This window comes from Pelmatolapia mariae, linkage group LG9 (genome assembly GCF_036321145.2).
Source record: "Pelmatolapia mariae isolate MD_Pm_ZW linkage group LG9, Pm_UMD_F_2, whole genome shotgun sequence".
In the NCBI taxonomy this organism is placed as follows: Eukaryota; Metazoa; Chordata; class Actinopteri; order Cichliformes; family Cichlidae; genus Pelmatolapia; species Pelmatolapia mariae.
In genome coordinates, this window is record NC_086235.1 from 16399348 (window position 1) to 16424317 (window position 24970).

Genomic DNA, 24970 nt, shown 5'->3' on the forward strand with positions numbered 1-24970 from the left:
TTTGATGGTTTGTGTAGAAATCAGTCAAATAAACTCCCGAGGTGCTGAAACTGAACACGAAAAAAAGTACAAAGAAAAGAGTTACTTAAGATTATGATTAATACTGTATGTGAACATTTGGTCCAGTAATTACAAATCTCACTGAAAATCTGAAGCTTATTTGTGGCTGCCACTATGAAAAAATGTCACGGTTAGTGTGGAATGTCTATTAAAAACATAAATGTTTTTACATTTGCTACAAATTATGTGGATTTCTCAGCAAACCTGACAAGACAAGTACTTCAGACTGAGTGCAGCTGTCAGATTTACTGAAACCTTTAGTTTGTGTCATTAAATTGTGGGAAAAATCTCACAGAGACGCCACAAATTTTAATTCTATCTTGCTCAACCTGCAAGAAATAAACTAGTTAAGACAGACGTGCCGGGGTTTATTCCGATGGTGTGCTTTGGAAGTAAATATAATTTGTAGCAAAGCAGTTAAAAATGTGCGTTTCAGTGAGATTTTAAACTTATGTGTGTTCCACTTTATTCACATTCACTCTAAATGTTATCTTCTGTAGAAAACAGTACAAGTCAGCTCACTGTCTACTCACTATTATTTATATAACACACCATTTTCCCAGCCCATAATTAGTAATTATCCTGGATGTTGATGCAGTGAAAACTGTGAGGTCACTGTTAATACCAACAATAGTGGTTATTGTTTCTCTTCCTTTTCCCATTTTTTGATGAGACTAATAAAAAAGCATGTATTTCCCCACCTCCTCCACCTTCTCTCTTTCCTTTCTGAGTCGTGTCACTTTGATTTAAATTCTTCACCTTTTACATTTCACTCTCTTGTTTCAGTCGAGTTGTTCCATTTTCACTCCCGATCACTATTTCTGTAGAAGTTGGACAGCCTGAAGATCCACCACCAGCATGGACACAACTCACCACCTTCACTGTAATCCTGATATTTGTTGTAGGACAATTATTTGCCGTGTCCTCAGGATAACGTGACACCCTCTTTACAATGAGCACAAAAGAGGGACACGAAAAAAGTATTGTCTTTTTGTCATAGAGCACAAATATCCAGTACATTTCTAATTAGATAAAAGCCATTTTTACTATTATGCTCTTCAGTCTGAAATGTAATAACAGAACATAAGAGTGTATTTCAGAGCCTAGCAGCCAGATATTTTTCTTATGCATCAGTTGCTGCATATATAAATACATAACTTGTAGTTTTTAAGTTAGCTCATTATTAAGTTGGTAATGAGTTCATTCTTGCTTCACATCTTGTTTATACTCACCTGAAGTGACAAAACTATTAGTTATACAAGTTTAAATCAAGTTTATTTCTACCATATATATATATATAGGCACGATTAAGTCACCAGCTGTATGCCAAATGGTTAAGTATGTTTAACAATCATTAATATGCACTCACCAGTCAATTTTTTAGGTACACAGCTGCTGCAGATTTGTCAGCTGCACATTTATGAAGGAATCTCCCGTTCCACCACATCCCAATGGTGCTTATTAGATTAAGATCTGGTGACTGTGGAGGTCATTTGATTACAGTGAAGTCATCGTCATGATGAAGAAGCCAGTTTAAGAAACCTATTTGAACTTTGTGATATGGCGTGTTATCCTGCTACAAGGAACCATCAAAGATGGTTACATTGTGGTCGTAAAGGGATGGAAATGGTCAGCAACAATACTCGGGTCGGCTGTGTGGTCCTAATTTCTTTAGTGCTAAATCAAAGTGTGCCAAAAAAATATCCCCCAGATCATTACAAAAACAGTAGCAGCAGCCTGAACTGTCTATACAATCAAGGATTAATGCATGGTTTAATATTATTTACATCAAATTCTGACCCTACCAGCCAAATGTTACTGCAGAAATGGAGTCTCATCAGACCAGGCAACATTTTTTCAATGTTCTGTCAATTTTGGTGAACCCATGTGAACTACAGCTTTAGTTTGATGATGAACATTTGAACAAGCGTACCTAATGAAGCGTCCAGTTAGTCCATATCATATCACATAACCATAAAAAACTTAACAAAGGGTAACTGTATAACTAAGAAATCCTAAGAGATCACAGTTCAACTTGCACCAGAGTTGGACTCATTCAACATTTCAGCTTGAGTGCATTTTAAAGAGAAAAGATTAAATAATATTTTTGCATCAAATTAAAGTCAGAATCTTTTTGCTGTACATCAGGGAATCTCTCATTACAATTTCTTCTTCTTCTTTTTTTTTTAGAAAGTTGCAAAAATACAAAAACTTTTGTGTTAATGTAAATTAAACTGAGGTGAAGCTGAAATTTAACATTTTGCAAAAACTTTAGCGGCCTAAATAGCTTAGTTATGACAGTTTTTATCATTTGCTCTATGAGATGATACTGTTTTAGCCTTCAGTTGTGGGTCTGATCTCACTGAGCTTCATGGGTAAGTAGTTGATTTCACTTTCTGAATGACTGTATGGTGATTAGTTCATGATTGTAGAGCTTTACCACACTGCAATGTCTCCCTTCACTGTGGATGAACTCAGGTGGAGGTCACAGAGGGGACACCTGACTTGGGGGTGACTTCATATTGGACTGATGAAGAAGGAAATGTAGTGTTTGGCTCAAACACACCAAAGGAAAAGATGAAAACCACACTTACTGGAACTAAAATGCAGAAGCGAAAGGGTGAGAAGTTTTCGTTTGTTGTTTAAACACTGGCAAAATTACAGAATGGTGCAATTTTTCCATGACGGGCTGAAATGCTTACTAATAAATATTTCCTTACAGAAGCTGTTTCTGTATCGACTGTGAAAAATGTGGAAGACAGAGAGCAGGGCAAAAAAAGTGAGGCACAAAATGAGGGGGACCCTGCAGAAGTTCCTGCTTTAGATTCAGATCAAACTAAAGAGGCAAAAGTAGATTTGATCAACCAAACGCTGCCTGTTGACCAATCAGAAGCTTCTGAGCAACCTGCAGACAGTGCAGAGAAGCCTGAAGCAGTGGCTGAGACAACCTGAAATCACTGAATGAATATAAACCCATTATATACTTTGCTGTGGGCTTATCATAACATATTAATAATAACAATATTCCACTTTAAACTAAATGAAATGGGATGGTAGTATTTTAATAACCACATACTGTTTCTACTGTTTTTCAATATGTTGTGTGTATCTTTTTGCTGTATCTGCCTGAATAAAGGAGCTGTTATACTTCTTTGTACTCCATATTGTACTCTTATGAATATACAGAGTGATGCAGGCTTTCCAGCTTAAAGAGGCGCCTCTCTAGTTTGTACGGACGAATAAAGCAAACATGAGAAATTCTTGTTGTGAAACAGAGCAGAAATGATCCAGATGAACAAGAGTAAAATTTGCAGAGGTCGAATAATGATGACAACACAAACAGAACGACACTACTATAAATGTATCTTCTAAAAACTGGACTTTTATTGAGGTTGGAATTAACTTGGCTTATTTATTCAAATTTCCTTCAGGAAATGTAAAGCAGCTCTTTTACATAACAGACACATCAGTTCTGGAAATCCTTGTGTAAAACGTGAAGTAAACTGCCTGGTGTTTTATGGGGAAGTGAAACTTGCCACTTCCTTTTCCCGAGCCAGTGGATGCTAGACTTAATTTGTTCCTCCGTAAAATTCATTTATAGAACAGTCTGATGGCACAGGGCCATTGAAATGAGTCTTCACATTCAGTCCAACTTGTATTGCTTGATATGTATCCTGGTGAAGTGCCCTGGAGCAAATCTTTGCTCTGTTGTGACCTCTGACCCCAGAACATAAATCATGGAAAATTGATTTTCCTAACATTTGATCTATGAAGTATCCACTTAAGAAGAAGTATTAACCTTTTGAAATTAAAATATAACCCATATGACTGTGCAGATCATCTACACTGATCATGCCTTGTACATTTTGAAACAGTTTCATATGGATTGACTGTTGTTCTATTGAGTGCAGTGTCTCCAGAAATACCGTAGAAACCTCATAAAGTGGAGATTTGATTTGTGCGCATCTTTATCCATAGCTTTCTCATTAAAAGATGTTTTTTTCTTTAAAATACCTTCAGAAGCTTACGTTCAGAAGACAGATTAAAACTTGAATATTCTTAATTAAGCTGCTTAACATAAAATTTAAGTTAATTTATGTTATCTCTATAGAGTACACAGCAATCTGAGGACATTATGCTTCAATGCTGTGCTCTTGAGTTATTGTATTACTGGCCAATCCTATAGCAGCTAAGGGATGGATCAAGGTAAAGCGGTCCAGTAACGTCACCAAAAAAGAAAGATTTAAGCCTGATTTTAAAAGTAGAGAGGCTCCCTGTCTCCCCAGCCAAAACTATAGTCTGCACATTTTCTATAACAAGAAATCTAAAATATGGTGTTTCCAGGATTTTTTAATGGGGTAAAAAAGATGGGAACTGAGAACAAGGTGGGAACATTAGTGTAGAAATTGCTGAGCACAATTTTCAGGTTTATTTGTAGCCCAGTGTCTTATTGCAGATTTATTGCATAAAAAGAAGTATAACCAAACAGTTTAAACAGAATTCGATGTGGGTTAATTGTTTTGCAGAGTTGGAAGTTTGGACTTTTTTTACTTAATTAAAGGTTCAAATACAAATGTCCTAAAGTAAACATGCTCATTATATAGAATGGCACTTTTCACTCATAAACATTACATTGGATTATCATTCTTAATTTATTGACGTGTATGTCACTTTAATGTTGCAGCTGTTGATCACTTTAATGGATAGATAGATCTATAATAATACAGTTATTACAATAATGCAAACATAGAAACACATAAATAAAGTACAAGTGCATTAAACCTGTACCCTTGTAAAATACTAGCTACATAGCTGCTGGTCCTATCAATGACTTCATCCAATAATGTAGGGCATTGGAGATTGCCAGTCACATTTCAGGGGTGACCTGTGCCACCACATGCCCCTCTCTGGACACACCCCTGACTTAAAAGTCATATTCTGGGCTATTTTGACAAAATGTGGTTGCATTTCTTTTTAGGTTGGGCAGCATAGGCCTATTCTGATACCAAATCTTAATTAAAAAGTATGTGACTTCATTTTGAATCCTTTTGATATTTTTCTAAAAAAAAAGTTGAGGCTGTGCACACCACATTTTAAGCAAACTCCCCATTTTACCTCTAAACCGCCAATAACGGACTTCGCTAATAACTAACCTAATCACCTGACCACCTGCGCTGAAATCACGTGCGGCCTCATGGTCACGTGGTGTGCTCCTTTTCCACTCAGCGGCGGTAGAGGCGGAGAGACTCGGCAAACTGCCGGCGGAGAGGCTGAGTGACGGTGTGTCTCCATGCGGTGAGCCGGTACTCCAGCAGGTAGGATGATTTAACCGCTCGCTGTCCTCACTGCGCTCATTTAAGAGCTGGGGGAGAATTTAAAGAGGCACAACCTGAGTTCCCGAGTTTAAATATTGCCCCTCGGCGCTGCTGCGGAGTGGTTGAAGGAGACATTTAGCTTGCTTGTATGTAACTAATGAGTCCTGTTTGATTCTGAGTGTCGCTTGTGGACAGTTGATATATCGAGTAGAAGTCAGCCTGTGCAGGATAATGAAGGTTTGTGACGCTGACGCGTTTTGTTAAATTATAATAAACGCCGGTTTTGTCAGGTTAAACCCGTCAGCTGTGTCCTTAAACGCCTCATAGGTTTCACTACAGAGATACTAAACTAAAGCTGGGTATTTAGAGACCGGAATTTGAATGTAATCTGCAGGTGCATGGAGCCTACTACTTGGAGTGACTAAATGTCAAACATAATCATTTACAGCTACTTAAATGTGGGAAATTACTACATTAAAAAAAAGAAAAGTTAAACTCATTATTTAATTGAAATAAAGCCCTATTTGAATTTTCAGCAGATTTTCAGAAAGTCAAGTGAAAAACACACATACAGTGTTGCTGTATTTCTTTTATGAATAGGTGAAAGGTTGTAATGAAAACATGCAGACTCTTTAACACGACCTTGGTCAAAACAACACCTGGCTGACTCACAATCACGTTGGACAGTTGGATGTAGTGAGCAGTAGGAACGTGCCAAGACAGGGAAAGCTAGATTTGTCCTAATCTTGTAAACAGGATTAACACCTCTTTAAGTCCTGTCACCCCATACAGAGAGACAGAGGCCAGGATGAGTCCTGGATGTGTATCCGGCCATTTTTGTAATGCAACCAAAAAATACCTAAAGTAAAGCTTTTTGTTATATTATTGTTATATTTATATTGTGCCATAAATTACATTATATGAATACAAACTGATTCCTGTGAATGAGGAAGACGCCCACACAAATGCTGACATTTGAGGCAAAAGCCTGTTGGTCTGCTGACTAATTTGCTGATGAGCTGTTTACCATCGTTACCAGTTACTTTTTATTTAATTATGTTTGGATTTTTGCTGAAAAAGTTCATCATTATATTATATTATAATTTAATTGACATTTCTGATAATTGACTCATCATTTAGCGTTTATGTTACCAATCCTAAGTATGGTCCTAGCTGTGTGTTTTTGACTCTTTTGGTGGACAAACATGTGTGGCAACCTGGACATTTTATTAATCAAAATGGGTAATCCCTTATTCACAAGGGATTCCACACTGGGTAGTTTCCATATGTTTGATTTGGGGGATTTGTTTTTTTACACATCCTGACACAAGCGATTTATGTCTCATCCCAGAATGGAACCAGAGACCTTTTGCTTGTTAGGTTAATTTGTAAACCTCTACACTTGATTAATTATCAGGTATATTTAAAAAATGATAAAGAGATGAATAAATAATGAAAATAATTTGGTTCCAGCCCACCTGGAGGTGTAGATTTTTGTACTTGACATTATTCTTAGCATTTTCGCATGTTAAGACCATTTTTTTAAAATTAAATGTGTATACGTGATTAGTTGTCCTGAATAGTCTTTCTGTTGTTCTTAAATGTCTCCCACTGTCAGAACAGCAGAGGTGTAAAGATTGTGAAACTGTGACTGAAATTATATTAATAAAAACATCAGAATGATGCTACTCTGTTTGTGGAAAGACTTCCTGCTAAGTTGAGGTTTTCTTACGTGACATGCACACACATGCTGTTTGCTCAAGAGCTGTCTGCCATATTGGATGAGATACGATCACTGGTTGCTAAGGAAATGCGTATTCCTCAACTGGTTGGCAGTGGTTACTGGAGGCGTCTGGCTGTTGCTTTGATTGCTAGCAAATTGTTATGGTTATGTTTGTTTCTTTGTCTGCAAATACTCTCAAACAACTAGCCCAGTGGTAGCAAAATTTGGAAAAAGTACGACACAGATGAGAAATGGAGAAAGTTCCCCTAGTAGACAAGTTCATCACTTACATTAAACTATGACCGCAGCAGTCCGCTAGCGACCAAACCAATCACAAGGAGCTTTTTGGCCAACTTGTTGGGAAATACAGGTTTTCCCTATCGACAGGTGGTTGCAAGGGGGTCACTAACTAGTCTATGGGCTTGCATGACTGGAACGTTAGCATTTTCCAAGTGGCTGCCATCAACCTCTGGGAACCACGGTTAGGGAATACAATTTTTCCATCATGACCAGTGGTTGCAAGATGATTGCAGACCAGTCTAGGCCTGTGTGTTCCTTCACATATGGCGTGTTGCTTGCGCTGCGCAATAATGGTTTCTTGCTGCGCAGTGCCAGCGCGGCGTACTCAGGGATGCGTGGTCAAAGTTTGACCTAGTTCGACTGTACCTTTGCCTGACCAATAAAAACAAGTCTAGAAGACGATGAAGAAAGCATGTGCGTATCTCAGTTTGGTGAACTTTTCGACACACATTTACGTGCATAGATAGATAGATAGATAGTAGGGGTGCAACGATACTCGTATCGATATTGAACCGTTCGATACAGTGCTTTCGGTTCGGTACGCATGCGTGTTTATTTTATCAACTTTTCTTCTGACGATGCTGTCTGTGTTGAGAGCTCAGTGGATCTGCGTTCGACTACTCCGCCTAGGCTGCACTGTCAAGCGCAGATCCACTGAGCGCAGTGCAAGCTAGCAAGACAGAAGCTAAGCTCGTTGGAACATGGCAAATTGAACCTCCCCCGCACCCTCATTCAGATCTGGCCTTTGGAACTATTTTGGTCTTCATGTGAAGTATGACCCTGAAGGTAAGCGCGTCATGGACAAAAGTAAAACAGTATGTCAGATGTGCCACGCAATGCTCAATTACATGGGTGGGAACTACTGCGTTAGCGCAGTTAGCTTGTTAACCTGTTAACCTGTTGACGCTGTCCAGCCCCACACACGGGGCGATCCGCGGTAGCTCGTTAACGGAGATTTGCCGTGTTGTGGCGTTAACGTCATTTCAGATTAACGCTGACAGCACTAGTGGGAACACAATGAATATGACTGCACATTTACTCCGACATCATCCTAGTGCAAAGACAAGTGGAAGCAGACAAAAACAACAAGCACGCATGCTACAGACTTTACCCGAGTCATTTAGACAGCCGTTAGCACATGATTCTCCTTATGGGGACCTGATATGTTTAATATGCTGCTGAGAGTATACCCCAGAAGAAGCGTATAGTATAGCTTTTATTTTGGAAAGAGCCATTTCTCTGTAATAAACTCTCTTTTCCAAAGATGAGGGATTTCTCGATCAGATATTTATTTTTTTATTACTTTGTCGTTTCAGCAACATTAAATTTAAAAACTGTACTTTTGAGTTAAAATATATATTTATAATTTTAATAAATGACAAATTAAAAAAGCATGAACATTTTTTTGTATCGAAAAAATATCGAACCGTGACACCAAAGTATCGAACCGAACCGAACCGTGAATTTTGTGTATCGTTGCACCCCTAATAGATAGATAGATATAATACAACACAAACTCTTGTAGAGGATACAAAGTCAAAGAGAGACATGTTTTGAAATGACAAGGAGCAGGTGTATCTAGTACACGTAGAGCGGCCGCAAAAAATGACGTACAAGCAGAGCGCAGCGGCCAGCGCAACACAAACTGTCCTTCGCTCTAGCTAGCGGTCAGCGCAGCGCATGCCCTCAGCTCTCTCGCTCTTTCATGTCAGTAAACACTCTCCTGATGACTTTATGGACTCAGTCTCTAGTTTCACATCATAGTGAATAAAACGTTAAGTCCATATTGAAAATTATGTTTTGGTTTTGGGGTTGTTTTTTTTTTGGTTGTATCTGACAAGTTGTTGGGCAACAGCTTATCAGTTACAAGCTGAAATGAGTGTACAGTTTCACATCCTCGTTCACCTCTTGCTTGCCACATCCAGTTTTAGAACATATGTCTATTCATAATGGCACTTTGTAGAACAATAGAGGATGTCCATCTTTTATGCTGTTGGTAGGTATGAAGCAAATCATGAGTTTGGGTAGTTTTTTAATCACCTCCTAGTGGAAAGTAAGGCTTTTTCATCCATATTGTTTTTTTAGATTTGTATATTCTTGTTATGTTCTGGATACATTCATTTAATTTCAAGTCTGCACACTTTGGCCCCCCAGCTGTATAGAACATCATACCGTTCTATCTTTAATGTGGGAACCTATCAGCTAGTCTGCGGCCAAATTCTCTGGGGATATCAGCCAGTATTTTCAGACTTTCAGTGCAGCCTGGGGATATCTGGGCCAAGACTTTTTTTTTGTCTGCAGGGAGAAAGCTTAGAGTTGACAGTTTACCTAAATGCAACCAGAGCCTGTTTAAATTTCACTAGGCTTTTGTACTTTTAATACATACCAGAATAATCAAATGTCTTGCCCCATATCTACATTCTGCAAATTCACATGCACATATCTGTTTATAAAGCTTATGATGTGTGTGACGGAAGTGCTGTGGGAGTCGAACTCATTCTAAATTTGGTCATGTGCATTGCAGATAAAGCAGACGGTGGTCAACAGCACTCAACAGGGAGCTCTGATTGTTGTTTTTGTGTTCTCATCTAGACACTTCTGCTTTGAACACAACACGAGCGTTGCAGTTTTCAGGGTACAGCTTGCTTTGGTTGACAGTAGGACAGGAAGTCACAGGATGTTACAGGAACTCTGTGCACACAGTGTAATGCTGTTATCGTATCATTAAACACTGCGCAACATTCAGTAACCTTTGTGATCTTCTCACCACTGAACACCCAAGTTTGAGATACATTGCTGCTATTCTATATACATTCATGGTTTCCATAGAATGAGCAACGGCTATGTATGTCTTGTGCCAACAGATCAGATTTAGTTTAGTCCATGACCTACTTTTGCATTCTTAAATATGAAACATTTGGATGGTGATGTGCTCTTGCACCTGTTGTTCTGCATAGTTTTTCACCTTTTATATAGTAAATTATTATTCAAACCAAAATCCATTGGATCAAAGTGTTCCCTGAAGGTGTTTTGCACTGCTTGTAGACACATTTCAAGCACAGGTTGTCCGTGACTGGGGGCCTGGTGCTGGATTATGTAAGCGTTTTAGCTAAGGCCTGGGGTAATTTTTTCCTCAGAGTGCATGTAGAAAGGTCAGATGAGCTGTGCTGCATGGCACAGACCAGGAGCAGGCTGCTTGAGGAGGACAAGGGGGGTAAAGGAGGAGGGAGCACATGGAGTCCTCAGGAAGGACACCTGTAGAGCAGCAGGACCAGCGTCTGCACCTGAAGTCCCTCTGGACTCTAGTGAGTTGGGGTGCTGCTTTGACTTCTGTCTTACTGAATAGTATGAGCAAAGGTGGCCTTTTTCACCTTTGCTCTGTTTATAATAAGAGTAAAGGTTGGTATTTGTTTTTTTGTGGTCATTTATTTAAGAAATGCATGACAGAACCTGATGCATCTGTGAATGATACTGTTTTTAATTATTGGTCAGTCTGTATATTATTATTTCACCTGTCTGTTGAGTCAGTGGAAAGGGAGAGTGAGCAAAATTAGTGTAAGACAACAGAAATGTATTGAATTTTCATTGATAACGAGGAATATTAGAAGGTGAAATTAGATTCTGTAGAAAAATTAGTTGATTAAGAAAAGTGATTAAGTTTTCCTTCCTTGCTTTTTCCAGCCAGTTCACTGTGTGATCAGCTTCACAGTAGATAAGATATCTACTCTTGTAAACCTGCTCCAGTCCTTTAATCCTAACTTCATTTTACTTTCTGCTGCAATCACTAAACATCTTTACACTATCTTTAGGTCAGGTTCATGATACAGATGAAAAGGTCCTGATGTGTAGAATTAATGGCTGTAGATATGACTGGATCTCCAAAGGACCACATTTTGTGTATTCATCATTTTCAGCTATTATCAGCAGATTGTAGTTCGCTGAGTATGTTTTTGATCTAATGTCTAATCGCATTAGAGTTTAATTGGAACACTGGCTGCCGGTCTTAGAGGCTCAATGGTTTCAAAGTCCAAGCAGCTGGTAAGCAGCTCGCATCTAGTCTCTTAATTGTTGTCCCAAACACAACACAATAACACATTTTTTTTTACCATTTAGGCCACACAAATGTGAGAACTCCTTATCTGCATGTCATGTTTCCTGTTGCAAACCCATACATTAAAGCATCTGAACTCACATTAAACCGCAGTAATTGTAGGTGCTGAGCAACATGAGAATATATAATGACAATTGTACGACTTCGACTTACGTCCTGAAGGGATGAAATAAGGTTCAGTAAATACAAATTTGAGCTCTGAAAACATGGCCTTTGTTTGCTGTGGTGTTAGGAGCGTACATGAGAAAAGCAGGAAACCCCAAAACTGCATTAGCTGGAGTAATGACGTAATGTAACCTGGAAGCGTAATGTGATAGCTTGTGTACGAGGGACGCATGAGACAGTTCTGATAAATGTAACCACAACTGATTTTGTCAGTGATCTGAGTCAATAACATTGTATTTTTACATTGTCGTAGTGTTGTGTAAGAAGTTTCTTTTATTCATTGTTTACTCAATCTAAATTTAAAACTTACACACCGCTTAAAATGTTTAAATCAAAGGCATTAACCCTATTTTAGAGTAAATGCAATAAAATAAAATTAGTGTTGAAATCACTGCAAATTATTTAAGTTAGAAATACCCTTAAAATGCATTTGGTGGGTTTTTCTGAAGTGACTGTTCTGATTATAAACAGCATAGGCCAGAGTTCACCTTCAAACCTTTTAACCTAATGGGTGTGAACTCTCTTTGTCCATCTACACATCATGTTTTAGCTACGATGAGTCCATAAATTGTAAATTTTATGCTTTTATTTTAAACTTTTAAACTTTAAACTTTCACAGTACAAGAATTGTGTACTGCAGTGGTGGTAAGTTGCAGTTCTTACTTAGTTGTAATATATCCGACTGTCCACAGTACAGAGTCCTATTACACTGACTGACTTATGCTTTATTATGCAAGCTAATACAGGGGTTGTGTTCATGGAAGACCTCAACTGAGAAATATCTTATTACATTTGGATTCAATGATAATGTTGTTGTATGAATACCAGTAGAAAAGGGATCCCGCTGTGTTAACAGTTTACAGTTGACACAGTTTGGACTAGTGCTGCACTGGCTCTATATTGGGTTATCTTTCAGAACCAGTAGATAGAAAACCATCAGGTCACAAATCAAATTCATCTAATTCAAAAAGGTTTTGCCTCATCTGGCCGTCTCTCCAGCCACAGCAAATAATATTGAATCGTCAGCCGGATGGACTAATATGTCATTGATCTTTGGGTTGTGTTTAAATTAGATTCCCCAAACATTACCAGCTCATGAGTACCACCTTTTCACATCTTATTATTGTAATTCTCTTTCAGAGGTCCTTATTGTAATAAGGGACGCGTTGTAGTGTCTGTTCGGCTATTCTTTGAGATTCATAGCACAAAATTAAAACAAAGAACAAAAAAGAATGATTTTACATTGCTTAGCTTTGAGTCAGCAGACATGAATGACCTGAAACATTCAGAGAAGATTAATAATATGGCTGTTAATGACATGTCATTATAACATTGATAAACTCTGGTAGAAATAAAAATGACTGCTTAACCACTGAGTCAAAATACCAGAAATGTTTTTCTAAAGCAAAGTGATCTGTGACTAATATAAAATGCATTCCTCATGTCCCCTTCAACAATAAAAGGTGATGAAGCAGACATGAGGATTTAAAGATGAGAGAATAATATAATTATATGTATTTAATGCTTCAGTGCTGGTGATGATTATAGTGAGTAGTGATGTGCATAAAAAGTACAGAAATGTTAGTAAAAATGAAAAAGTTATGAATATGAATAAAAATACAATTGTGCTACCAGTGTGTAACAATGCATTTTATTTTCATTGCAGCATTTTTTGAATTCTTAATTAACCTAAATTTGAGGTTTTATCACTCCTTTTTCCTCTAACAGACAAAGTCAGGCTGACATGTCAGACAGGTTTCGCTCGTTTATGTAAAACTGTACATAAAACTATCACAGATTTATTGCCAGCTGTACAAACTGTACAAAGGTCTTTTCTAACTGCTAAGGATTGTCATGTTGTTAACACTCAAACTGGTAACAGAGAGATAAACTAGATGACTATATTGACCCAAGTTGGGTCCCATTGATTGTAACTTCTGCTCCTTGTGGACACAGAAACATTCTCAGAAACGTACTCTCTGGTCAATTCTACATCAGCAGCCTCGGTGCTGTATCTGAGGCACTGATTAAGTCTTGATCGCCTAGGACTCTTTAGGAAAATGGGACAGAGCCACTGTGTTTAGGGACTGGCATGCATTTTCTTTGCAGGCTATTCTGAACAACAGGGGCCTCACGACAGGAACCATGTCCTAGAAAGACACAAAAATGACCTCGTGATTTTATTCTGCTGTTAATACAGACAATATAAGGGGTTGGAAGGTAAAGTGTAAATTAACGAAAGCTATTTTTGCTGACAGGTGAACACCATGAACTATGTGGGGCAGCTGGCAGGCCAGGTGCTGGTGACAGTAAAGGAGCTCTATAAAGGGATCAATCAGGCCACTCTCTCAGGCTGCATTGATGTGATTGTGGTCCGACAGCCCGATGGGACGTTCCAATGCTCTCCTTTCCACGTCCGCTTCGGAAAACTGGGGGTGCTGCGCTCCAGGGAGAAAGTAGTGAGTGTCTGCTTCAAGTAAAAGTGCACAGGTGTAGTCACGAAATTAAAAATCTGCAAATGTGTGCTGTTAATTTAAATGAAAGCGTGCTTGCTCTGCTCTGAAGGAAATACTTGAACCTAAACATTTCGGTATCCTGGAGCAGATTTTAAATGTATAACATGTCTGTTTAAATGTTAACAAAATCAAACATTCTGACACTCTTAATAGATCATAATGGCTAATTTTACATTATGTGGGGTGTCCAAGGTTGCACAATGAAACTGTGTGTTATCAAGAAGCTGCACAATAGATTTTCTGTTCATCTGACTACTCTTTGCCTCTCTCCTTCCATCTCAACCACATTATCATCCAATCCACTCTCTGCTTCTAACAAGAGCACACTGCACCCTCTCTATTTATAGCCTCTGCATAGCGGGTAACTGAGGATGGAGACAGAATACATAGACTAAAGCTCAATTCAGCCTCTTATTCCCAGCTGATAGAGCTTCATCCTCTTCAAAAACCGTGTCTTACATATAGAATAGGCCCGTCTGTTGTAGACTTACAGGAGAGACTGACAGGAACAGGAAGTAGTCTGTGGTTGACTGAAGATGTTTTCACTTACTCTGTAAATCACAGAGAGGTTAAAAACATTTCTTACTACAAACCAAGCAGGAAAAAATAGAACTCGGGTGTTAAATGCCCTGCACCTTGTGACAATTTAAAGGTGCTGGGAGTCACTTAATAAGCACAGCTGAGTTTAAAGTAGAAGAGAATTATGTAAAACATTTTTTTCATGGTTTAAAGAACATATTATTACCAGTATTGGAGCAGATCAATGGAAATTTAAAAAATGAAAACCTTTATTTGAGTCCCTGGGTTCCTTCTGGAATTCCATGCATTTATGTTTATGAGATCATCAGTGTCTCTGTTGATTCCCTGCACTGTGCACCAATACTTGAAGATGGCTTAAAAATGGAGGCCAATAATCACTAAAATCAGCAGATGACTGGATCTCAGGAAAACACAGCTAACATTAACATTAGCAGGAGAAATGCAGTTATTTTTTCTTTAGTCTGACCAGGTTTTGGTGAATGTGTGAACCAGAGCACTCTCTGTATTTCACTGAACACACTTGGGTGTTAATACCAATAATTCGGGGGATTTAATGCTGAGAGCCTTTAAGGCTCGTTTGTTTTAAATAATGGGCAGAAGTCATGGCGAGTTGTTTTCTCTGTGGCTTAACTCTAAAGCTTCTGTGACGACATACATATTGTGCTTTTCTGTTAAGCCTCATTAGGGTTTGGTAAAAATCTGAGGAGAACAGAGTTTAAGCATCTTTTCAAATGTTGTTTGACTGCAGATTGATATAGAGATCAATGGAGAACCTGTGGAGCTACACATGAAGCTTGGAGACAATGGAGAGGCCTTCTTTGTCCAGGAGACGGAGCAGAATAATGTGAGTTTTACCCACATAATATAAATAAAACTGAGCTGAATTATCTATCGTTGCTCTTTTTTTGTACATGTATTTATTTTTTCTCTGAAACAGGAGATTGTTCCAGCCCACTTGGTGACCTCACCTATCCCCACAGAAGAGCCTCTGTTCAGGAGCAGAGAATCCAGATGTGGGGGAACAACAGCAGAGACCAGCCAGCCCCTCAGTCTGGAAGAGCCAGTCTCTGGAAACCTCCACCCCTGCTCCAATTCAGCTGGTAAAAAGAAGAAGAGACGCAGGAGAAAGCACAAAGCCGAGCCACGTAAGGAGGAGCAAACGACGGCGTCTGCAGGCGGGGAGCTGGAGCTGTTTGATCTCAGTTCAGATGAAGAGCAAAATGCACACAGTGGACGGTGAGGAGACATGTTTACTCTGAAAATTGAAATTTGATCTGTTCTTCAATATAACTGAATTATTAATTTGTTGTTTTCTGTCATCAGAGCATCTTCACTGTCCACAATGAAGGAGAATATGGACCACAGACAACATTCCCCACTCACCGCCCTTGAATGGGACAGCTACCCATTCTCTGATGGCGACTGGTCGCCCTGCACTACGTATGGCCTTTTCTGTTTCGTCCATTCAGATGTTTACAGAGTTCATACAAGCAGAAAGATCAAACACTTACACATTAAATCAGACTGGGCTGAATAAAACAAATTACTCCTACAACATCATTAGAGTTTTTTGTTTTTTTTTCTTATATCAGGGAGGTGCCTGAGCCCATGTCACCGAAGAGTGACTCGGAGCTGATGGTGAAGCCGTCAGAGAGCATGCTCAGGGCTGAGTCGCACATGCAGTGGACCTGGGGGGAATTTCCAGAATCTACCAGGGTAAGAGTCTAAAACTTGGACTAGTGTTAGTTCATATCATTCAGTTATATATATATATATCTAGAGAGTTGCTGAAAAATTCTAAAAGCTATTTATTGTATTCAGGTCAACAAAAAGGAAAAATGGGAGCCAAAGACTTTGACCATCACTCCCTCAGAGAACACACACTTCAGGGTTATTTTGAGCTCTGAAGCCATGGAGGAAGAGTCCAGAGGAGGACGGGGAACAACTGATCCCATTTGCAGTATCGTAAAACCTGAGCCCCGAACCATCAAACCTGATGAATGTAGCTGCAAAGCGCAGCCCCCTGCTGCTTCATCACATGGTACAAACATTACAGAACCCAAGCCAGACCTTTCAAGTTTGACATCGAGCAGCTTTACACCAGAGCCCTGCCCAAGCAATGCTGACCTCAGTGCAAATGCAAGCAAGGCCAGGTGGACATCTTCACCTCCCAGCCGCCAGGACAGCAGCACGACTGCCAGCGGAGGTAGTAACCAGACCGGAGACTCTGCAGCTGTTTGTCCTGACCCAAGTGCCACTTCAAAAGCCACCGACTCACCCATCAAGAGAAGGGGTAACACTTTTACCTTAATCTGAAAATGTCCTACATACTGAAGGAATTTGTTTAAACCTACAGATTTAATATAGAAAAGTGTAAACAAATCATTAGCAGGAGAAAGCTTTCCTGCAATTTCTGATGCAGAAGCATGTCTGCTTAGAAGTGTAGGAGGATTGTTTAGATGAGGAGGTGGGAGGCTTTGAATCTTTCATTTCATTTTATTACAAAGAGAGGTCCTCCCTTACCTGGTCCTCCCTGGCACAGTATAATATTGATGACAAGGATAAGAAAAGACTACAAAAAGAGACCCAGCAGTTCCTCGTTTTTGAGAGAAGAGCCACTAATAAACTGTTAAATCGTTCCCTGAAAATGTAAAGCAAATATCATAAGAAACAATCCATAAAAATAAGTCCAGGATGAGAAAAAGTTGAGAATTTTTCAGAGACACTCTTTCTTACTTGAACCCATTCAGAGTATATGTGAATGCTGACAGGAAGGATGTGGTTTCTGTTCCGGCCTGAGTTCATACTCTGTCTGGGGCTGCATTGTGTACGCAAAAGTGAAGTGAAAAAAAAAAAAAGTCAGCAATTTCAAAGAAGTCAACCCTTTGTTTTCATTTCACAAAGTTGTGAGGAAGAGGAGCCAACATCAGGGACCGGAAGATATTTACCTGGAAGACCTCACCGCACTCGAGCCTGACGTTGCTGCCCGGTACTTCCCAAAAAGGTACATACCTGGAAACCCTTTGAACTACCCTGTTCTGTCCTGCACCCTTAGACATGGTGAAATAAACACTGTATACTTTGGAAACACAAATATGAAAACTACTTTCTGATTTTAGTGTTTAAATCTGCACTCTTGTTTCAGTGAGTCAGAACAGGTCAATAAACACTGGGTGGAGACAGGACGACGCTCTGGATCCCAGTCACCCCAGTCAGTGGGGAGTGCAGCAGCAGACAGTGGCACTGAGTGTCTGTCTGACTCTGCTGGAGACCTGCCTGATGTCACGCTGTCACTGTGTGGAGGCGTCGGTGAGAACTCGGAGATCTCTAAAGGTAGCTGTAGCTTTCCCTCCCTGGAAGTCTGATTCTGTCACCTTGTGCCCTCTGGATTACATGCTGGATCTCTGCCAGTGTGACATTTTCATTTTGGGGAGGTTGAAGGCAGGCAAATCTGGTGTCTAGGGCGGGCCAGCACCTGATGACATGCATCGTCACTCTAAATGTTGTCAAGATGTTACAGTAGAACTCCTTTAGCAGAAATAACAGTCTCACCCTGAAGGACAAAGTCATTGTACGCAGCCGTGAATGTCGAAAAACAGCGAGCATGCTCCTGGTTGCACTTGTTACCTGTTGACCTGCCTTTAGACTCTGGAGCTGAAAATTGAAGGTTTATAGCCAAGGACACATATTTAACAAAGAAGTTTATGTTTGAGGTCTTATGAAAATGCAGATGTGCAAGAGGTCACACTTTGTAATTTTTTCATATCAGTTATTTTATTTGTGTGAAAAAAAAATAAAGCTTCGAATTATTTTTAAAAAAAAAGCAGGGTATGTATGTTTTTCACTTACAGCTCCTCTGCAATATTAGTTTGCAGTATGGGTTGGCATCTTTATTTTTGGTGTGGCTCATGATGATCTTTTTTCTTCCAGAAAAATTCATGGAGCACATCATAACCTACAATGACTTTGCAGAGAATCCAGCAATTATTGATAATCCTAATTTGGTGGTCAGAATTGCAAACAGGTGAGTCTTCCTGCTACCTAACAGGTGCACTGTTTCATCAATGCTTTTTTTATAATCTTTGGAACATCCAGGCGTTATACCTCCTTATATTTCAGGTATTATAACTGGACACTGGCAGCACCATTGATACTCAGTATGCAAGCTTTCCAGAAGAACCTGCCAAAGGTATCCTTTAGTGTAAAGTCTTAAGATTTAGCTGCTTACATCTGCATACTTATACATATGCTTCTGTTGTTTGACTGACAGGCTACAGAGGAGGCCTGGGTGAAGGAGAAAATGCCAAAAAAGTCGGGACGCTGGTGGTTCTGGAGAAAGAGCAGCGTGAAGCAGGTGTGTTTTTATGAAATTAATAACTTCTTACTTTATATGTGACACTCCTATTTTCGAGTGTAGCGGGCGGTAATCAGTAACTTTGAATTGTAAATGACTTGAATCAGATGAGAAACAGGTTACCTAAATGCATCAGTAACCATTGCATCACTCACTGCTTTGCATCATTATGTAAAGACTCTTCACTCCCTTATGAAACAAACTTTTACTGCACATTGTTTTTTTATTTCTATATCTCAAATAAGATAACTTTAACAACATTTCTTCCTCTTTTTTTAGTTATCATCGGAGACCAAGTTAGAGAGACAGGAGTCTCTGACCACAGAGAGCCCTTCCCTCCACCAGGCCCCAGAAACACAGTGAGTCAGCAACAAAGCTCTGGCTTCCTCACAACACTACAGTCACACATCAGGACAAGCAGTGTTGGGTAAACATGTCCCACAGAGGGTGGATTAGCATGTTAGTCAGCATGCAGTGCTGTCATTACATAACTCCAGGAACCAAACAAAAAACAGTTTAAACATTAGCTTGAACTAGCAGATTCTATCTTTAGTTAACTATTGTAGAAATCATTGAAAGTGCTTTCAGTTTCAGTGTAAACTGTGTCAAGGGCAAATGAATACTTTAAGTAAATGAATTAGCAGGTCTGCTGCCCTCTTTTGACTGTAAATGAAGCTGCAGGGTGGAGTTTTTACCCTGAAAGATATTTGATATAGCATAAATATGTCACTGAATTGTCCTGCTATTGTGCCTGTTTTGACATTGCTTCACAATGACTTAACTCTTTTCTGGGCCAAGGCCCATTTTCTCTAGTCTTGACACCATTTGCTGGTCTTCTTCAGACTGTACTCTCCTCTACAGGCAGAAAGCTGCAGAGTGGTCCAGCGATGATGAGACTAAAGAGCTGAATGCTGTGGCTCCTGCTTTAACGCCCACTGAGCGCGCGCAGACGGAAAATCAAGCACCACAACTGTGTCACTCTTACAAGAAATCCCTCCGCCTTTCGTCTGATCAGATAGTAAGACAACGCGTCGCTGTGTGATTAACTGGGAAAAACTACACACAGACTCATTTGAGTCGTTTAACTTCTGTTTCTGTACACTGAAGTGCAGAGAAAAGCCCTAGATTAGATATTTTATTTATTTTGTTTACAAAACATCCCATCATTGACTCAATGCAGCCTTGAGCTACAGAACAGAGTTTCCCATGTTTGTGCTAACTGTAGTAAAATCTTATCAAGATGATTTGCATAAAGTTAGAACACAAGCACAGGCATTCATGCAGAAAGTGACAGAGGTAGCACACACATATATAAACATGCTGATAAGTGAGAATGTGGACAAGAAGGGGAAAAAAAGCCTGAAAGATTTCTGCTGTCATGGTTATTACTAAATTACATTTATGTTTATGGTCTCTATTAGGTAAATGAAATGCTAAGATTTAGTGGCCACAATAGCAGGATGTTTAATGAACAAATATATAGTATATCCAGCATTCTTATCAAGCTCAGTATGTTACTCATGTAGTGGAAGGTATCTTATATTGCAAGTAATACTTCACTTTCACACTTTATGGTGCAGTATTTGTATTAAAAAAACTTTAATCATTGTGTCTCTTACAGGCCAGCCTGAAGTTAAGAGAGGGGCCAAATGATATGACCTTTAGCATAACCACTCAGTACCAGGGAACATGTCGCTGCGCAGGGACCATCTACCTGTGGAACTGGGATGACAAGGTCATCATTTCTGACATCGATGGGACCATCACCAAGTATGGGGAATAAGTATACTTAAATAAATACTTTGTATTGTCTTTATTTCACAAGATTTCAGAGTGTTTTGAGTCTTATGTGCTTTACAGCATATAGTAGAGTGCACAGGGCAAAATATTTATCAGCAACAGCATGCTAAGAGGGTACTAATTTGCCTTTCTGCACAGTCAGAACCTGCAGTTTCTCTGCTCAGACTTTAGAGGGCAATAGACAAGCCTCCATGTGGAGTTCACATCGCTAAGCACAAACCTTGTCACTTGGACCAGTAAAAGATATGGAGGCAAGAGTTCTGTTTATTTGGTATTATAGATGCATAAATGCTAAAAACAGGCCATTTTAGCCCATTGTGAGGTGGTTGCTATGCATCAGGATGACACCATTATGTGATATAGATGAGAACCTCCAGGGCCCAAAGATGTACCTGTGTGCCAAGTTTGGTTCTCAATGTCTAGGAGGAGTTTGCGGACAAACAAACAGATTTTGTGTATTATTGTAGTATTTAAACACTTTCCTAACATGCTTGTCTCAATCTCCAGTTTAACATCTAAATAAAGAAGTTAATTTAGTGCCAGTTAGTGTAAAATAGATGATAAAATTGTGTTTTCTTTACCTATTTACCTTGTTATTGATCAATCGCTACTCCCTCAGGGTGCAGTGTCCTCATCAGGCTCACTACACTTTTGTCACTTGTGGTGTTTTAAATACAGTCTGCAGTAATAAGCATTATTTTAACCAATTTTAAAGATGAATATGCCCTCTGAGCTTTAATGTCTCATTTTAATTAATCACAGATGTTTTACTTGTATTGACATTTTAAATTTTTATACTTGAGTGTACAGGTTGGAGTGTTATGATGGTAAACTTCTCTAATTAATTTGTTTTCTGTTTGATAATATGCAGCATTCGGTCATCAAATATGCATCTGCAGTATTTATTCCACTCATCATTTTTATTCTCAGCTCTGTTATAGTATTGTACATCTACTTTCCCTACAGATCAGATGTATTTGGTCAGATTCTACCTCAGCTTGGTAAAGACTGGACCCACCAGGGAATTGCTAAGCTTTACCACTCAGTGCATGAGTAAGAAACAGTAACAGTTTCCATGACTACACTCTGTTAGGCCATAAAGACGTCAACAAGTAACATGAACATCTTTCCACTGCAGGAATGGCTACAAGTTCCTGTACTGCTCAGCTCGAGCCATCGGCATGGCTGACATGACTCGAGGGTATTTGCACTGGGTGAACGACAGAGGGACTCTCCTGCCTCAGGGACCCCTCCTCCTCTCCCCAAGCAGCCTCTTCTCAGCCTTCCACAGGTAAGAAAACTTTCCTTTTCTTATGTACTGCTTGTTCCAGTCAACAGCGCTATTTGAATAGCTGAGAATTAATACATGATTTAAGATGCACAAATAAATGTTTGTACTTCCCAGGAGAATTACAGTGACTATAAAACAGAATTATAGAGGAAGCCTTTTATCACGATGCAAATTACAATCATTTTGCTTTTTCTTTTCCTTTAATGAAATGTTATTTCAACTCCAGTCACACGTTCTCACACTGTGGAGCAGCTGATGACCAGAAACTTTAAAAAACAAAACCTGCAAATATTATCTTTAGCCTGCATCATTAAAATGAAAAGTTTAACTCCTGTCGGTGTCGTGTATTGTGGCTGCTCATTAGATGATTCAGTCATTCAGCGAGTTTGAAAGTCATGAAAAATTAGCTCAGTTAAAAGAAGGACGCTCCAGCAGCAGAAGGACGGAGGTTGATTCTTTAATTCTTTCTTTTCTTGTTAGAGAAATCATAGAAAAGAAGCCTGAGAAGTTCAAAATCGAATGCCTCACAGACATCAAGAACTTGTTCTTCCCAAACACACACCCCTTCTATGCTGCCTTTGGAAACAGAGAAAGCGTGAGTTTCTCAATTTTGTCCCTGTGCTGTTAGTACTTTGAGGTTTTTCTCTTTTAGATCTGACTGAATTCTTATGATAAATGAATGAAATTGCACTTTTTTTTCATTTGTCTTTTGTATAAAAGGATGTGTTTGCCTATAAGAAAGTGGGCGTTCCTGCGTGCCGAATATTCACAGTGAATCCCAAGGGAGAGCTGATCCTCGAACAAGCCAAAGGCAATAAAACATCGTAAGTAGGCGACCCATCCCTGGAGTCAGTTTGTGTCTGCCAGCTGTTTCTCTCAGACAGACGGTCATTGTTTTCACTGCTGCTGTTTTGTTTTTTGGCAGATACAGCCGGTTGAGTGAGCTGGTGGAACATGTTTTCCCTCTGCGGAGTACACAACACAACGCCACCTTCAGCTGCCCAGAGTTCAGCTCCTTCTCTTACTGGAGAGAGCCCATCGCTGAGGTGTGCCTCGAGGAGCTGCTTTAACTCGGACTACCAGACCCCCGAACACTTTAAAGTCAACCAGTTTAACTCTGGTTATTTTGTTGACTCTGCAAAGCTTAATGCCAGTTACGTTCACATGTCGGAGAGCTTTGTAGACCACTAAGATGGTTTGGAGTATTGATTCACCTCATATTGCAAATATATTTCCTTCATGTGCCTCATTATTTAAACTTCACAGAAAAGAACTTTATCTGAAGGCTTTTGCAAAGTTTTCCTTACAGGAGCAGAAGTTTCTTAAGGACTTGTATAGACAGTGGAGCTATAACAGTTGGTGTGATCAGGCTGTCCGACATACGAGGCGTGATCACAAAGTCCTGCGACTTCATGCACCTTATCTAAATTTGGACAATATCCCATCGTCTCCTTGTGCACCTCTGGTCTGCTTCCAGCACTGCTGCTGTTTTGTTTCACACTTTTTTTTTTTTTTGACTATTTACACTTTTGTGTTTTACAAGTTTAACCAAGACTTTGGTGTTGATGGTCGTCAGTGGTGTAAGAGCTCGGTCTCTGGGTACGAGACTTTTATTGCAGGTTCTTATTGTATTTTGTACCTTGATTTCGTCACTGTGGAGCACCGTTGTGTGCAGGCACGCAGCTGATTTTAGCTAAAACAACACAACCAATTATCACTCCCTGCCGTTCTCACCACATTACAAGTTTTTCTTGAGAATGAAAATTTTATGTTAAAGATTGAGTATTTTTGACAAACTGGAGCAGATTTGGGGCACATTGAAAACACACAAGTACAAATGAAAAGGACAACAGAGTGGTGTAAAATCATCAGCAATGCTGGAAGTAGTTTAGCAAACCCAAGAAGAGTACATGTGAAGGGAAATCACAAATGTAAACTGGGTATGATTTCAATTGTTGTACGGGTGAGTCATGGAGTTATATTTGCAAATTTTAGTGGTATATACAGAACAGCTGTGTAAGCATCCTTTTGCCGCCTTATTTTGTTTATAACAGTTTTATTTAATGTGTAGTTTTAAAAAGCTGAAGGATTTTGCACTAATATACTAAGAAGAAAATTGTGAAATGATTTGCTTGGGTTTAACTGTATTACTGCAATTTTAAAAAAAAATGCTGCTATTAGAAAATCATTTTGTTATTTTAACTTGATTTTTCATGTTTTACTGATGTTTTGGCAGACGTTACTGTCAGTAAAATTTATTGCACTCTTTCTATGAAAGAAAAAAAATACTGTGTTCTCTTCACACAAAGTTTATTAAAGTTTTATTAAGGTAATTTTCCCTTTAGAGTAAGGAAGTTTGAGTTCTTTTCTGTAGATCGCTGTGATTACTTTGTGTGGATTTGTGTTGATGTAACAGTGCGAGCACAAAGGATTACCAGATAAAAGCAGAAATGTAATTTTTTAAGGTGTCAAAATGCAGATTTGCTGTACATAAACTAATGCATAGTAGTATATTTAAAGTATGTACAGGACTGAAACAGTTAAAACATGTTGCATTAATAAAAGAGACTTTATTTAAAGGATGATCGAGACTTATTTTATACATTTAGCATGTGTGTCTCTGTGTTACCTCAAAGTCGTGGGGGATGCTAAGAGTAGAAAAAAAAGTAACTTAGTTGTTTACTTGATTACTCTGTGAATGTGAGGAAACTTCCATTGCTACACACTTGCATGCTTAAGCAAATATTTGAGAACTATGTTAAAATTTTACAATAAAAATACTGCAGTGTAAACTA

At 39.1% G+C, this 24970-nt stretch overlaps 1 protein-coding gene across 3 annotated transcripts; it reads left to right on the forward strand.

Annotated features, from left to right (window-relative positions):
• Window positions 1-5302: 5302 nt before the first annotated feature.
• LOC134634304 (phosphatidate phosphatase LPIN2-like) lies at window positions 5303-24953 on the forward strand. 3 transcript variants are annotated; one of them, XM_063483438.1, is made up of 20 exons: window positions 5303-5375; window positions 13933-14133; window positions 15479-15574; window positions 15668-15966; window positions 16054-16170; window positions 16323-16446; window positions 16552-17023; window positions 17635-17734; window positions 17876-18063; window positions 18661-18754; window positions 18850-18919; window positions 19001-19084; window positions 19364-19443; window positions 19946-20102; window positions 20706-20854; window positions 21851-21937; window positions 22023-22175; window positions 22656-22770; window positions 22896-22999; window positions 23101-24951. In XM_063483438.1, the coding sequence occupies exons 2-20, from the start codon at window positions 13942-13944 to the stop codon at window positions 23243-23245; spliced, it is 2826 nt and encodes a 941-aa protein (XP_063339508.1). In that variant the 5' UTR covers window positions 5303-5375; window positions 13933-13941; the 3' UTR covers window positions 23246-24951. The 3 variants fall into 3 exon arrangements, with proteins under 3 accessions (XP_063339508.1, XP_063339507.1, XP_063339506.1); XM_063483437.1 differs by lacking the exon at window positions 5303-5375 and adding an exon at window positions 10588-10703 and having other exon boundaries at window positions 17876-18039; window positions 23101-24953; XM_063483436.1 differs by lacking the exon at window positions 5303-5375 and adding an exon at window positions 10589-10703 and having other exon boundaries at window positions 23101-24952.
• Window positions 24954-24970: the final 17 nt, after the last annotated feature.